Source organism: Candida metapsilosis (genome assembly GCF_017655625.1).
Source record: "Candida metapsilosis strain BP57 chromosome Unknown scaffold1, whole genome shotgun sequence".
Lineage (NCBI taxonomy): Eukaryota > Fungi > Ascomycota > Pichiomycetes > Serinales > Debaryomycetaceae > Lodderomyces > Lodderomyces metapsilosis.
The window spans coordinates 1,870,808-1,883,873 of record NW_027138159.1 but is presented as its reverse complement, the minus strand read 5'-3'; the positions used below and the strand labels follow the sequence as shown (position 1 = coordinate 1,883,873).

Here is a 13,066-nt window from a genome sequence, read left to right as displayed (position 1 = left end):
ACTTAGCACTACGCCTTTTTCTAACTTGCTGCTGTCAAGAACAAAGTTTCCTTCGTTTCCCCTTTTTTTTGCCCTTCGCTAACATTACACCTTTACATTGCATTAATTTGTTTACCAAAAAAACTTCGTAACCGCCTTTTCCTTTTTAGCATATTTCACCCGGTTTAATGGCTTTCAGACCAACACCATTCAGCTGGTCAAAATCATTTGGTCTGAAATGGCAACATAGCTCATCTTCAACAATGTATCAACAACAACAACAACAACAACTCCTCAACTCACAACCTAGAAACATTCTACAACCGTTATCTAATGCCAGTCAAATGGCTCAAATGTCACAACTGATGAAACAACAGTCGTCGACTGGCAATAACCAAAGAAGGTATTTTAGCTATTATTACTATCAATTTCCCAAGATTCCTAGACCCAAGAGAAGTGTGTTTTATTATAGCACTTGGTCGAGAAGTGGAAGAAGTGGTGGCGTTGGTGGTGGTAATAACACCTACAGTGGTGCCATTAGTGGTGGCCGATCATACTATAAATTTACAAGACTTCCGTTTCCAAGAATTTCCAAAAGACTGTTTTCTACAGCTAATCAAAAGATCAAAAACAAGACTTTAAAATTACATAAACGATTCTTCTCAAGTGAAGCTAGATCAAGAAGACAGCAACGGAGAAAGTTTATGAAATGGTGGACAATAACCTCATTATCTATTGTCTTAGGAGGAGTTGCTGCGAAGATTAAATATGACCGTGGGGAAGAACATGAGAATCCCTACAAGATTAGACCTCACTCTTGGCAACTATATGCATATTCCACTCTTCCATTGAAGACAATTTCAAGACTATGGGGCTATGTTAACTCAATTGATTTACCTGTCTTTCTTAGATCTCCATCATACCGTTTATATTCAGCTATATTTGGAGTTAATTTAGATGAAATGGAAAATCCTGATTTGAAAAGCTACAAGAATTTGTCAGAGTTTTTTTATCGTACTTTGAAACCTGGAGTACGACCAATTGCTGATGACGATGTTGTTAGTCCAGCTGATGGTAAAGTTTTGAAATTTGGTGTAATTGATCAAGGTGAAATTGAACAAGTTAAAGGAATGACGTATTCTATTGACGCGTTGTTGGGGATGTCATCAACGAGAAAATTGGCTGCTCCTACGCACTCTACAGAATTTGATGATGATGACAGTGATGATGATACCAAAGTGAAAAGAGATGAAGAGTTTGCCAAATTGAATGGAATTTCATACACCGTTGATGATATTCTTGGAGGTGAAAATGAAAACACACATCATATGAATAAATTGAATTATACTGATGTCAAGGAAGGAACGGCGAAAGGTGATAAGGCCTCGTTTTCTAAAGAGTTGGCAGTGGCTGAAGAATTGGCTCCAAACCCAATGGAAAGCTTCCGCCACAAGCAATTATATTTTGCTGTCATCTACTTGGCACCAGGTGATTACCATCATTTCCATTCTCCAACTAGTTGGGTAGCTACTTTAAGGCGACACTTTATTGGTGAATTATTTTCAGTGGCACCATTTTTCCAAAAGACATTACAGGGCTTATTTGTACTTAATGAAAGAGTAGCGTTATTGGGATACTGGAAGTATGGGTTTTTCTCAATGGTGCCTGTTGGAGCTACAAATGTGGGTTCAATTGTTGTGAATTTCGATAAAGACTTGAAGACAAATCTGTATTATGAAGCAGAAGTGTATGGAAGTGGAGCATCGTCATCTTCATCTTCCACTTCTGTGTCTCTTCCTCCTTCTTCTTCAGCAAATGTATCAGATCTGGAAAATGCACCCTTATTGCAGAGAGAATATTCAGCATCAACGATTTTTCAAGAAATTGAGGAACGCAAACGCAAGAAATTGAAAAAGAATACGGTTTATGAAGCTACCTATACGAATGCAAGTAGAATCTTGGGTGGATATCCATTATCTAAAGGTCAAGAGATGGGTGGATTCAAGCTCGGTTCAACTGTTGTTTTAGTATTTGAAGCTCCTGATAATTTTAAATTTGATATTAGTGTTGGTGATAAAGTTAAGGTGGGTCAATCTTTGGGTAAATTTGAGTAGATTGTTCTACAAAAGCTTGGATATATATTTTTATATTAACTTAGATGTAATAAAGATGGAGTAGAAACTGTACATGTACTTTATCTGTTTTGACGATTTAAAAATAAGTAAACATTGAAGAAATCGAAGAATCGAAAAAAAAAAAAAAAAAAAAGATCAGAAAGGAGAAAATCAAGTAAATAGCCGGCAACATCGACAAAAGGCAGATTCAGTATAATCAAGAGCTTCACATCAACTTAGGTCACTAGCTATATATATTCAACAGATCCATCTCAAATGTCGTTTTTCAATACAATCAAAGGGCTAGGAAGAGGCACTAAAAAGAGTAAAAAGGATGAACAAACATCGCTATATTCACATCCAAATGCATCAGGCAATACTCTAAGGAGGACACAATCGCCAATCAAAACTCCTTCTTCACCTTCCAAACACTCAACATCTCCCGTCAGAGGAGGAGCAACAGGTGGAGGAATGTCTGGCAATGGAATACCGACAACAGGCAGAAATCAAGCTGGTTATACTTCCTCATCGTATCAAGGTTCGCCTTCCAGACGATCTAGAGCTGTAAACAATAGCGGTAATCTACAAACACAACAGCTGCGACTGTCACATAGAGCATCAGTTGCATCAAGGTCACTGCAACTGACGATTTCTGAACCACCATTGTTTATGTGTGAACCATATGTCAAAACTGCGCTAGTTAAAGGTTCATACAAGACCATTGTCCAACTCCCCGCATTTGTTGACTTGAATGAATGGTTGGCTTTAAACATCTTTGAGTTTTTCGGTAACTTGGATTCCTTCTATGGACTAGTGTCGGATTTCGTTACTCCTGAAGAGTTCCCCACTATGAATGCGGGGCCAACAAATTATCTATGGGTTGATGGGTCAGGTCAAGCTGTCAATTTACCCGCTTGTCAATACATTGATTATGTAATTACATGGATTTCAAATAAGATTAACGATCAAGAGACTTTCCCTACAAAGACTGGTGCTGTTTTCCCACAATTTTTCATTAAAGATGTTAAGAATATATCACGACAAATGTTTCGTATTTTTGCCTTTATCTATTATAATCAATTTGATAAAATTGTTCATTTAAGCTTGGAGGCTCATTTTAATTCATTTTTTGCACATTTTATTTCCTTTACAAAGGAGTTTAATCTATTGGACAAGAAGGAATTGGAACCTTTACAGCCTTTGATTGATGAATTTGTAGCTCTGGGGAAAATCAACTAAGGGAGAGACAGGAGAAGGTGGGCTCATTGTGCAAAATCAAACCAGCTGTCTCAATCTGATCATAGGATGATTCTTCATCGTTCTATAGACACTAATTGTATCGAATGATAAATTTTATGTATTTACAAGAGTTTACAAAAACATTCTATAACCAGTACTAAAAATGAAAACTTGAAAAAAAAAAAAAACCCTCCCCTTTTATGTACTTTTCCCACCCCATTATGAGAAAAAGTAATGTGAATCTTTAACTTTTCGTACATCAAATTGACCTTTTGGTGGAACTTCTGGAAATTGTAATGGAACCAAGATATCAAAAGTCTTGAGTTTGACCTGTTGGCAAAATTCATAAGGATTATACCCTTCAACAACACTAATTGTAGTTTCCATTCTCTTGGCAGCTTCAACTTCCTCAGGATTGTTTGATTCCAACATTTCTAGTCTTTTTCTCTCCATATACAATTCATCAGTAATTGTCACTGCTCTTTTAATCGAAGTCGCCCATTGTTTCTTGATAGCTTTAATCTTGTGTGTCAATTCATGCGTTAATGGAATGTGCAAAACTTGATAGGATCTCTTATACCGTTCAACAAACTCATCACGAAGAATTTGAACTAAATTCTGTGTATGTAATCGAACAAATTGATCACGTAAAATGGCATTCATTGTGTCAATGTTGGCGGCGTGGGTCCAGAATGAATCATGAACTGAAGCAAATTGTAGTCCAGATTCGCCACATTTTGTCGCTGTCATCAACATGTGTGTTGCATCCAATGAATGAATGAAATTTGGTGGGAAACCAGCTTGTTGTTTTCGAGAATCAATTGTGGATGTTCCTGATGGATTTAAAATTAGGACATCTTGAACTGAAGTTTTGACGGAATGGTGCTTGTTTACACGATATGGTTGAACACAAGGTAAGCCCAATGGCGTGGTCCAGATCACTGCCGATGAATGTAATTCAGCTTCTGTATTGGATACATCTCCATAATCAAGTGATACTGATTTACTAATTCTCTTGGCTGCTTCACCAAGCCAATCTTGAATCAAGTGAGCATTTTCAAACAATTCTCTAATTGAAGCAAACACTTGCTTTGTTAAATACTTGGTGTAAATGTGCCCATCTTGATCTTCGCCAAAATGTTGAGCCACTTGCTTTTTAATTTGTGCCAATGCACCAACGAAAGTAACACCATAAACATTTGTCATTACCGTCTGTTTAACAACTTTTCTCTTGATTTTATCTTGGAAGAAGATTGCAATCTCGTCTCCCTTTTCAGCATCAGCATCAACTCTATTCTGAACCAATTTAGAAACGAACGTGTACACATCCTGAGGTCTATCAGCAGGATTCAAATTAACCTGATTTGCACCTTCAATATCACCACCCAAAGCAGCATAATGTTGAAGACCATTACATGTTCCATCTTGATGCACCGGCAAATACGAAACAAACTTTGTTGGGTCGGGTAATTTATAAGCTTCAGCTAGTTCAAAACAAACACTCAACGCTTGCCATGGCTTTTCAGCTTTAGTCCACCACTTATAGTTCAATGGATCTTCAGCAGATTTAATTGCATCCTCTATGTGGTCAGTAGCAAATTGGATCCTTTCCAGAATCGGCGCTTTGTCAACACCATAAACATTAGCCAATTGCACCTTTAACCATTCTAATCCTCTATCCCCCAACTCTTTACCTTCCCAGAATAAAAACAATGATCTGGTCAAGTCACCACCCAAGTGATTCAAATGTGGTGATATAGGGTAAGCTCTACCTCTAAAATCGAGATTATGTGGAAAGTACAACTTCTCACCAATGAAACCACGAGCAATTTCAAGCTTGTAGTTGTAATCACACCTTTGAGATCTCAGGGATGTAAATTCACGTACCGCTTTAATGGTGGCTCTAGTGTGGTCAAATCTTTCAGAAGGATCAGCATCGGGGCTTAATTTTGGTGGGAAACGAGCAGATTCTAAAACTGGTGGAATTGTAAGAAACTCATCTCCTTTATTCCAGTAGTGAGATATCACATCAAACACTTTTTTGTTGATGGTCCATGCAGTAGTTCCCAAGACATTTAACCCATCAAATACTTCTTGTAAATTTCCTCTCTTGGCGGCGGCTTTGACATATGCTTCAGTTTCTGGTGCATCTTTCATTCTAACCAATGCACTTTTGGAGTATAATCCAACTCCTCCATAGAATGACTCCCATGGTCTTGGTTTCACCAACATTGGCAAAGATTGTGGTTGTATAGACTCCATAAATGAAGTTCCTGATAAGTTCTTGGCAATTTCATTGTGTATCTTGATAACCCCAAAACGTTGACCTCCGATAAATTGCATACTATGGAAAAATGCTGGGTGATAATCTTGAATTAATCCATTAGGAGTTTGTTTTCTAACCCTAACTTTGGCTATAGCCATTAAGAATGAAACTAAGACTCCACCAACTCTTGATCTTGTTGCTTGATCCCATTCTGGATCATTTTCATCCAGTGAATCTATTGATCTGCGGACTATTTTTTTCATTTGTGAAGAACCGGCTACTTTTCGACTCATGGACATTTTATATTCTTGGTCTGCCAAGTTGTTTGACCTGTACTCCAACTCAATGGCTCTACCAACTGATCCAACTGCTTTGACAGCTCTCATACCACCATTATGAGAACCACTGGCATTTAATTTTAAAAGTTCCAAAATTGTTATAACCGCTGCCTTTTCAGCTCCAATTTTGATCAAAAATGGAGCATAAAACGCTCTCTCCTTTGCAGTTGTAGTATCATCCTTGACATCAATTTTCTCATCTCTAAGCAACGCTTTACACAATTCATGCTCTTTTTCAATCAATGGAATTAGTTTTTGATACCAGTCATAACATTGGGCATTCATGCTTTTATTCAAGTTGAAATCTCCTCTTTTCTGTGCTTCTTCAAAGTCATGTTTCCACTTCTCTTTTGCTCCTTCTATACCACGAATTTCAATTTGTCTTTGTCTTTCCAAATTAAATGCCTCAAGTGCCTCGTTATACTTGGTCCTTTGTTCATCTGTTTGTAATCGTTTATAGATGTCATAATAATTAAGTTTCCCATCTTTAACATCCTGTTTAGTTGCTTCATCCAAATCCGCTACAATCTCTTCAATCTCATTGGCAAAATGAACAGCTAGTTCTGGGTTTGGTTTCAAACCTAGTAACGAATGTCTCACTACCTTCAATCCAAATGAGTCAACAGGTAACAATTCATCTAAATGTTCCTTATCTAATGCATTAATTTCAATGTTTTTCTGTAACTTGATAGTATCTTCAACAACCTCGCCATCTTGTTGGTTCAATTTGTAGTTCTTGTAAACTTCCACCAACTCAATTGGAACACAAGATATATCAATTTCATTGGAGTCGAAAATCTTGAACATGTTTTCAGCTCCAATCACATCGGTATTTCGTAGAATTCTTTTAATCGTTCGCCTATCTTTCAAATAAGCAAAATATTCGTTTAAATCGCCACCATTTTGTACGAGACTTTTTAAGACAATGGCCTCAGTACGTTCATCAGGCTTGAAATTACAAAATTCCTCCATTTGCTTGACGATGGTCTTGACGGATTCTGGCTTCATCGTGGGATCTCGCGTTATTGCTTCTAATGACCTATTTCCAAATTGAGTAAGCTCTTCTTGGTTGACAAGTTTAGACAATGATTTCAAGATTTGAAATGTTCGTTCAAAATAGCTTTCGGCTGAGAATGATTCGAGCATATTCCTTAGGTAGTTGATTTCTCTTTCGTATGGTTTCCTCGTGACATCATCACTTTTCGAAGTAAAATGTTTACTCTCTCTGTCTGATTCATCTATTTCGTACTTGTCGGGTATTAGATCCAAGTATGATGAGCTTGTAATCCTGTTGGCTCCAGTCCTGGGTTGGATGCCCCTGGCATGATTTATTTCCTTTAAAGGTTCAAGAAACCGAGTAGTGAATGGTGATGAAGTCGGTATTGATGATGCCCCTGCAGTAGTTGCTATTGATGTATGTTCTCTGATGCAGTTCCCGCTTCTAAGTTGTAACTTGGCTTTGAAACATTTTTGTAGTACCGATCTATTAAGCAGCAACATGGCTTGAGTATGCTAGTGAGTTGACTATGTACAAGGAAATGAAACAAGGAAAAGAAAAAAAGGCAAATCTAAAACTAGCTTTTGGTTAATGATAAGGTGAAAGTGGTGATGATACTGGAAAAGGTGTGTCTTCTGATATCTTTTAATGAAATTTTTTTTTTTTTTTTTCATCATCATATCATCTCAATAGAAAATCTTTATATATCCATCATATCCATTTACGAGAAAATAGCTCCTTGTATGACATCAGCTGCCACGTACATTAAATTCATCTTACTATATGTATATTAAAAGACTTAATAAAAAACCTATGTTTCAACAAAAAAGGAGAAGAAAAAAGAACTGAAAGAAATTCGGGAAAGGAAGGGACAATCATAGTCCCATTTCTGCTTGTAAAGCTTTCAAAGCAGCTTCATCCTCATCATCTTGCGATACCGGTTGTGCTTTATTGACTGTAGGAAATGAAGGTAATTCTTCTTCTTTGTGTACTGCCGCTGGTTCTTGTTTTTGTTTCTGGGGTTTAGCCTTCTCCTTCTCTGCTTCTCTATTCTCATTCTCCAATTCTGCCAACTCTTGATCTAGTTCATCTTCGTCAACGTATTCATTTCCTACTGGTCTTGAAATAGCCTCTGAAATCTCATCTGCCAACTCAACTTGTTCTCTTATCTCATCCATGGTATCTTCAACCTTGTCAACATCGTATTCGCCGTGTATTTGTTTCATTGCTTTAGCACCTTGCTTCATTGCCTTCATAGTTTCCAAATTCAAATTGGCACCTTCTATGGATACTAGTTGAGTTTCTAAAGTCTCTATTTGATTCTCAACTTTAAGTAAATTGGTTTCATATCCTTTTTTACGTTTTAATGCATTCTTGGCTAGTGTTGTTTGTTTTGATGATACATATTTTCTTGCTAGTTGATCTTGATCATCCATCTGTTGTTGTAAGTGATTCTTCTTTTTATTCAATGTTGAAATGTGTTCACGTAATTCAACAATGGCCTTCTTTGGCAACTCCTTCTTTTGCTGGGAGTTTCCTCCAAAAAAATATCCCCACATGATTTACTAAAGCAAGAGACTATAGGTTTGTGATGCTATGCTGGAAAGTAAAAAAATGAATATAGATGTGGCGTCGTTTGATGCTGCTCTCTATCGCTTTGGTGAAACTGTAAATGGCGTAATTAAATGTTTTTTCCTCTCGCGTCTACTGTTCTGGTTTAAAGTTGACTGTTGAACTGGAGAGAGTAGATATAGCTGAACGATAATAACTTAGATTATTGGATGGATGGGTCTTAGCTGTTGAGTTTTGGTTTTGTTATCGTGGGATGTCTCTCAGTTTTGGTGACTTTTTCTAAATGAGAGAGAAAAGCAAAATTTAAAAAGTAACCAAAAGTACACGACCATCATGCTGTTACATTAAAGACATTGACTATACATATATCTATGTAGTATATAGATAATCATTAGCTCACCAACACCCACAAGAAGAAGAATATTATCAATACTCCAAAGATTTTCAAAAACAACCATCTATTGCTAGTAATATGTGCATAATACTTTAACAATTCTCGTTGTGCACCACTAATATTCAAATTTATATCCTCAACATTAGCATCAATCCTCTGTATTTGTTCTCCTTGCTCACTAACCATGGTAGCCAACTGTTGAAACAAGTTTCCTACTTCATTGATTGTACTTTCTATACTTTCAACTGCTCTATTTCTCAGTTGTAAATATTGTTGACCGGAATTTTGTTCCTCCATTAATAACATTTGTTGTTGTTGTTGGTCAGGTAGTGATAAGAATTGTCCATTATCATAAGGAGACATAATTTCAGGATCAGCATCTGATAATTTATTGTTGTTGTTGTTGTTGTTGTTGTTGCTGTTGTTACTGCCCAACAAGAATGGATTTTCATTCAAGTTGCTTAATGAATTATTGGCAGACGCATGTCTCTCCACATTCAATGGTGATGCACTATTCAAACTTCGAGTGTTTGCCACCGACGATAAAAAGTTTTCTTGTCGATTCTTATTCATTATTTCATTCTTTTGTCTAATTTCCAATACATTCTTGAACTCACCCGAAACATTCTTCATTTTGGAATTTAACAATGTGAGAACATTTTTACTAAATTGACTAGTTTGAGAATCAATAGTTATTGACGATTCTCCCTTCATATACTTTTGTAGGTTCTGAATACTAGTTTCGATTTTGAAGATATCTTGCTTGATAACATATGTCAATTCTCCAATCTCTATTGGCTTGTCATCAAATATGGGTTTTCTTTTAGCTAACAATGCCAATTTACTTAATAGTTCAGTAACATGTGATATATCTTTAGCTATTATACTGGCTTGCTGACTGAAATGCGATTTCTTGTGTGGCTGGTCTTGAACTTGAGGCTTTATCCGGGCATTGCTTTGATGTTGTTGTTTTCTATTTATCTTTTCATAAGTATTGACACATTGATGGAACTCTATAGTTCTATTTTGAATGGAAACAGACATATTCTAAAAGCTTCGGCGTGTAGATGTGATACTAAAGCTGTCGTTTATTATAAAAAGACCAACCCGTGATAATCATTTTTATTTTGAACAACAAAACTCAAAAAAAAAAAAATCCAAAAGAAAAAAAATTTTGAGGAGCGCTACCCGTGTTATCACGTGAGGAGATAACAATCCAAACGGAGACAACCAAACATTTGCAGCCGTCTAAATTACGACACCTCTAACTAATACTCGTACTTGAAGATAAGATATTTGATAGAAACCTAAGTCAAGAATGTCTCTTCATGTTTCAGAAGTTATTTTGTGAAAAATGCACTATAGTGAATATCAAAGCATATTTCTCCTCACAGTTCTGGCAAAGTCTATATGAACGTGGCCCTGAGCCGGACAACGATCCGGATAGAATGAGCTGTTTATAAAATAATACACTAATGTCGTGAATATATTTTTACAGTTTATAAATGAGGAAAATGATTGTGAGAAGTTAATTCTTGCTCTCTAAATAATATTCTTAAATGAAAAGCTAGCCATCGAGAGTCAATGATGACTCGCTATTCAATCCAAAACGTATTAAGTACATCAATTCCTCAACTCATACATCCTCTCCACCCCTATAGACAGGGCTTTTCGTTTGTTTTTTTTTGCGTTCCCAGAATTAAATTTATTTTCTTTCATAAAGAAAAAAGTCTTGGTATTCTTTACAACGAAAATTGCAAATATTATAAGCTGTTTGAATCTCCCACGTGTGTCTATAAAGCAGTTTGCATTAAGGTTGATTTCCCCGGTTTGTTATGAAAAAGTACAAAAACGGTAATGTTGGTGGTTGCATGGGATGATGCATCGTGGGTAGGCTTCAGTCCCGTTGAAAATTAACTTCAAGCTTATTTAAGGGCTTGTATTTCCGCATGAAATCTCAACTATTCACAATTCAATCACTATCACAAATCTAAGGCTCTATGAAGGTTGCTGATATCTCACTTTTGCTTTTGCTGGCAATTCCAACTTTTGCTCACGTTGTCCCAGGTTTGGACTCTTTAAACATCCAATCCTCAATTTCAAAAAGAGCTGCTAACTTGATTGATCCTGTTTATGGAAACTTGGAAGCAGAGGATATCGATTTCATTGATACCAATTTGAAGGTATTTACAGAAGATACTGCTTCAGAATGTGGTCAGTGTAAAAATAGAATCAGATATGCAAGATCATTGATTGAACAGTTTCCAGAAAAATCACACTTGGTGGCATTGTTGCTTTTCAAGTATTGTTTGGTTGCCAACGAAGGGGTTGAAAGTAAGTGTGACAATGTTGACTTTTTTGTCACTACTGATTCCAGAAATTTTGAAAACCACAGTGATGATTGGGATTCAGGTACTTCTTCTGGTGTTTCGGTAAACTTTTTCGATAATGATTATCTTCAAATGTTGAAAAACATGAACGTTTCAAGTGATTTGGACTTGGAATACTACTGTTATTATAAAGGAAGTGGTGCTTGTGATTTGCCAGAGACTAAAGATGTGGATGAGTTTTATGGGATTCAAAGTTGGTGGCCAGAAAAGCAACCACACCAATATTTCCAACCCAATTATACCAACAACACTGAAAGGTTTAATGTGTTGCATATTACAGATTTCCATATTCAATTGAGATACACTTTGGGCGCTGAAGCTAATTGTACGTCTAATCCATGTGCGTTGCCTGAATCTTATAATGCTGAATTGCCTGGCCCTGACTACAACTTTACTGACTACTACAGAACTTTTAACCCGGATGTGTCAATTGATAGATTATCCTTTTACCCTGATGCTCATTATGACGAAGAGAACAATTACATCAAAGGAGACTATTACGATTTCCCAGCTTATAGAGGATGGAATTTCAAAAATGTCCCAGCATCAACATTTGGTGTATACAAGGCTGATACTCCAGAGATTTTAATGAACAATTCATTAAATGAAGTTGCAAAATTCGCTGAGGGAAATAAGTTTGAATTTGCCATTTTCACTGGTGATTTGGTTGATCATGATAAAGTTCATTGTTCTCCAAATGTGACAAAAGAAGCGGAGATTAAATCATTCAACTTGTTTAAACATTATTTGAAAAACATCCCTGTTTTGCCTGCTTTAGGTAATCATGACACTTTCCCATACGGACAAGTTTCTCCATTGCAATATGATTTCAACAATTCATACCATTGGAATGAAGAGTTAATGGCTGATTTATGGATCAATAATGGATGGTTTGATGAAGAGGACCGTAATGAGATCAAGAGTCATTATGCTGGGTTCTCATATGTTACTGATCGTGGGTTAAAGGTTATTGGGTTGAACTCCAATTGTTACTATCAGAAGAATTTATGGTCCTACATCGATCTTTCCACCAACCCAGATTTATTTGGCCAATGGGAGTTCTTGGTGAATGAGTTATTAGAAAGTGAGGCTAAGGGACAGAGGGTATGGATCATGGCACATATTCCCACAGTTGACTACGATGCATTGCCATTACAATCACGTATCTTTGGTAAAATTGTTGAACGTTTCTCACCATACACCATTGCCAACATTTTTTACGGTCATTCTCATCGTGATCAATTCCATATCCTTTATTCTTCAAATTCATCGCAAGCTGCTGAAGATGTCATCAATATGTCATGGGTCGCTCAGTCAATCACACCTTATACCAACTACAATCCATCATGGAGATACTATGAAGTTGAGAATGAGAGTTTCAACATTATCAACTCTTACAATTACTATACCCAGTTAAACAAGACTTTCACCAACGGTGGTGACGAGCCAGAATGGGAGTTTGAGTATTCAGTTAGAGACTTGTATGATCCTGACCATACATGGCCAGAGGATGCTCCATTGAATGGTACATTCTGGCATAACCAAGTCTTGACTAAATTGAAAGATGAGTCAAATGTTGAATTCAATCAATTATTTGCCAATATGATGTATAGATTTGGTCCAGGCACACCAGATTGTAAGAGCAAAGATGGTGATTTTATTTCTGATGCTTGTTATGATCAAAATTATTGCGATATGGGTAATTTCTACAGTGATGATTATCAAAAGTGTTTGAGAGATCCATAAGAGTGCAAAAGTTATTGAGAGGTGATATAAA

The 13,066-nt window shown here is 36.5% G+C and overlaps 6 protein-coding genes across 6 annotated transcripts; 3 read left to right on the top strand and 3 right to left on the bottom strand. All coding sequences in view use genetic code 12, as the record gives it.

Moving 5' to 3' along the window:
* Positions 1 to 167: 167 nt before the first annotated feature.
* PSD1 (phosphatidylserine decarboxylase 1) lies at positions 168 to 2,093 on the top strand (the record flags this gene model as incomplete). Its single annotated transcript, XM_067695243.1, has 1 exon — positions 168 to 2,093. The coding sequence occupies one exon, from the start codon at positions 168 to 170 to the stop codon at positions 2,091 to 2,093; it is 1,926 nt and encodes a 641-aa protein (XP_067550860.1).
* Positions 2,094 to 2,369: 276 nt separating this feature from the next.
* On the top strand, positions 2,370 to 3,332 carry MOB2 (Mob2p; the record flags this gene model as incomplete). The annotated part of the gene is made up of 1 exon (XM_067695242.1): positions 2,370 to 3,332. The coding sequence occupies one exon, from the start codon at positions 2,370 to 2,372 to the stop codon at positions 3,330 to 3,332; it is 963 nt and encodes a 320-aa protein (XP_067550859.1).
* A 219-nt stretch (positions 3,333 to 3,551) lies between these two features.
* RPO41 (DNA-directed RNA polymerase) lies at positions 3,552 to 7,436 on the bottom strand (the record flags this gene model as incomplete). The annotated part of the gene is made up of 1 exon (XM_067695241.1): positions 3,552 to 7,436. One exon carries the CDS (start codon positions 7,434 to 7,436, stop codon positions 3,552 to 3,554), a length of 3,885 nt encoding a protein of 1,294 aa, XP_067550858.1.
* A 372-nt stretch (positions 7,437 to 7,808) lies between these two features.
* On the bottom strand, positions 7,809 to 8,492 carry SNF7 (ESCRT-III subunit protein; the record flags this gene model as incomplete). The annotated part of the gene is made up of 1 exon (XM_067695240.1): positions 7,809 to 8,492. One exon carries the CDS (start codon positions 8,490 to 8,492, stop codon positions 7,809 to 7,811), a length of 684 nt encoding a protein of 227 aa, XP_067550857.1.
* Positions 8,493 to 8,896: 404 nt separating this feature from the next.
* On the bottom strand, positions 8,897 to 9,943 carry I9W82_000832 (t-SNARE syntaxin; the record flags this gene model as incomplete). Its single annotated transcript, XM_067695239.1, has 1 exon — positions 8,897 to 9,943. The coding sequence occupies one exon, from the start codon at positions 9,941 to 9,943 to the stop codon at positions 8,897 to 8,899; it is 1,047 nt and encodes a 348-aa protein (XP_067550856.1).
* Positions 9,944 to 10,899: 956 nt separating this feature from the next.
* I9W82_000831 (acid sphingomyelinase family protein) lies at positions 10,900 to 13,035 on the top strand (the record flags this gene model as incomplete). Its single annotated transcript, XM_067695238.1, has 1 exon — positions 10,900 to 13,035. One exon carries the CDS (start codon positions 10,900 to 10,902, stop codon positions 13,033 to 13,035), a length of 2,136 nt encoding a protein of 711 aa, XP_067550855.1.
* Positions 13,036 to 13,066: the final 31 nt, after the last annotated feature.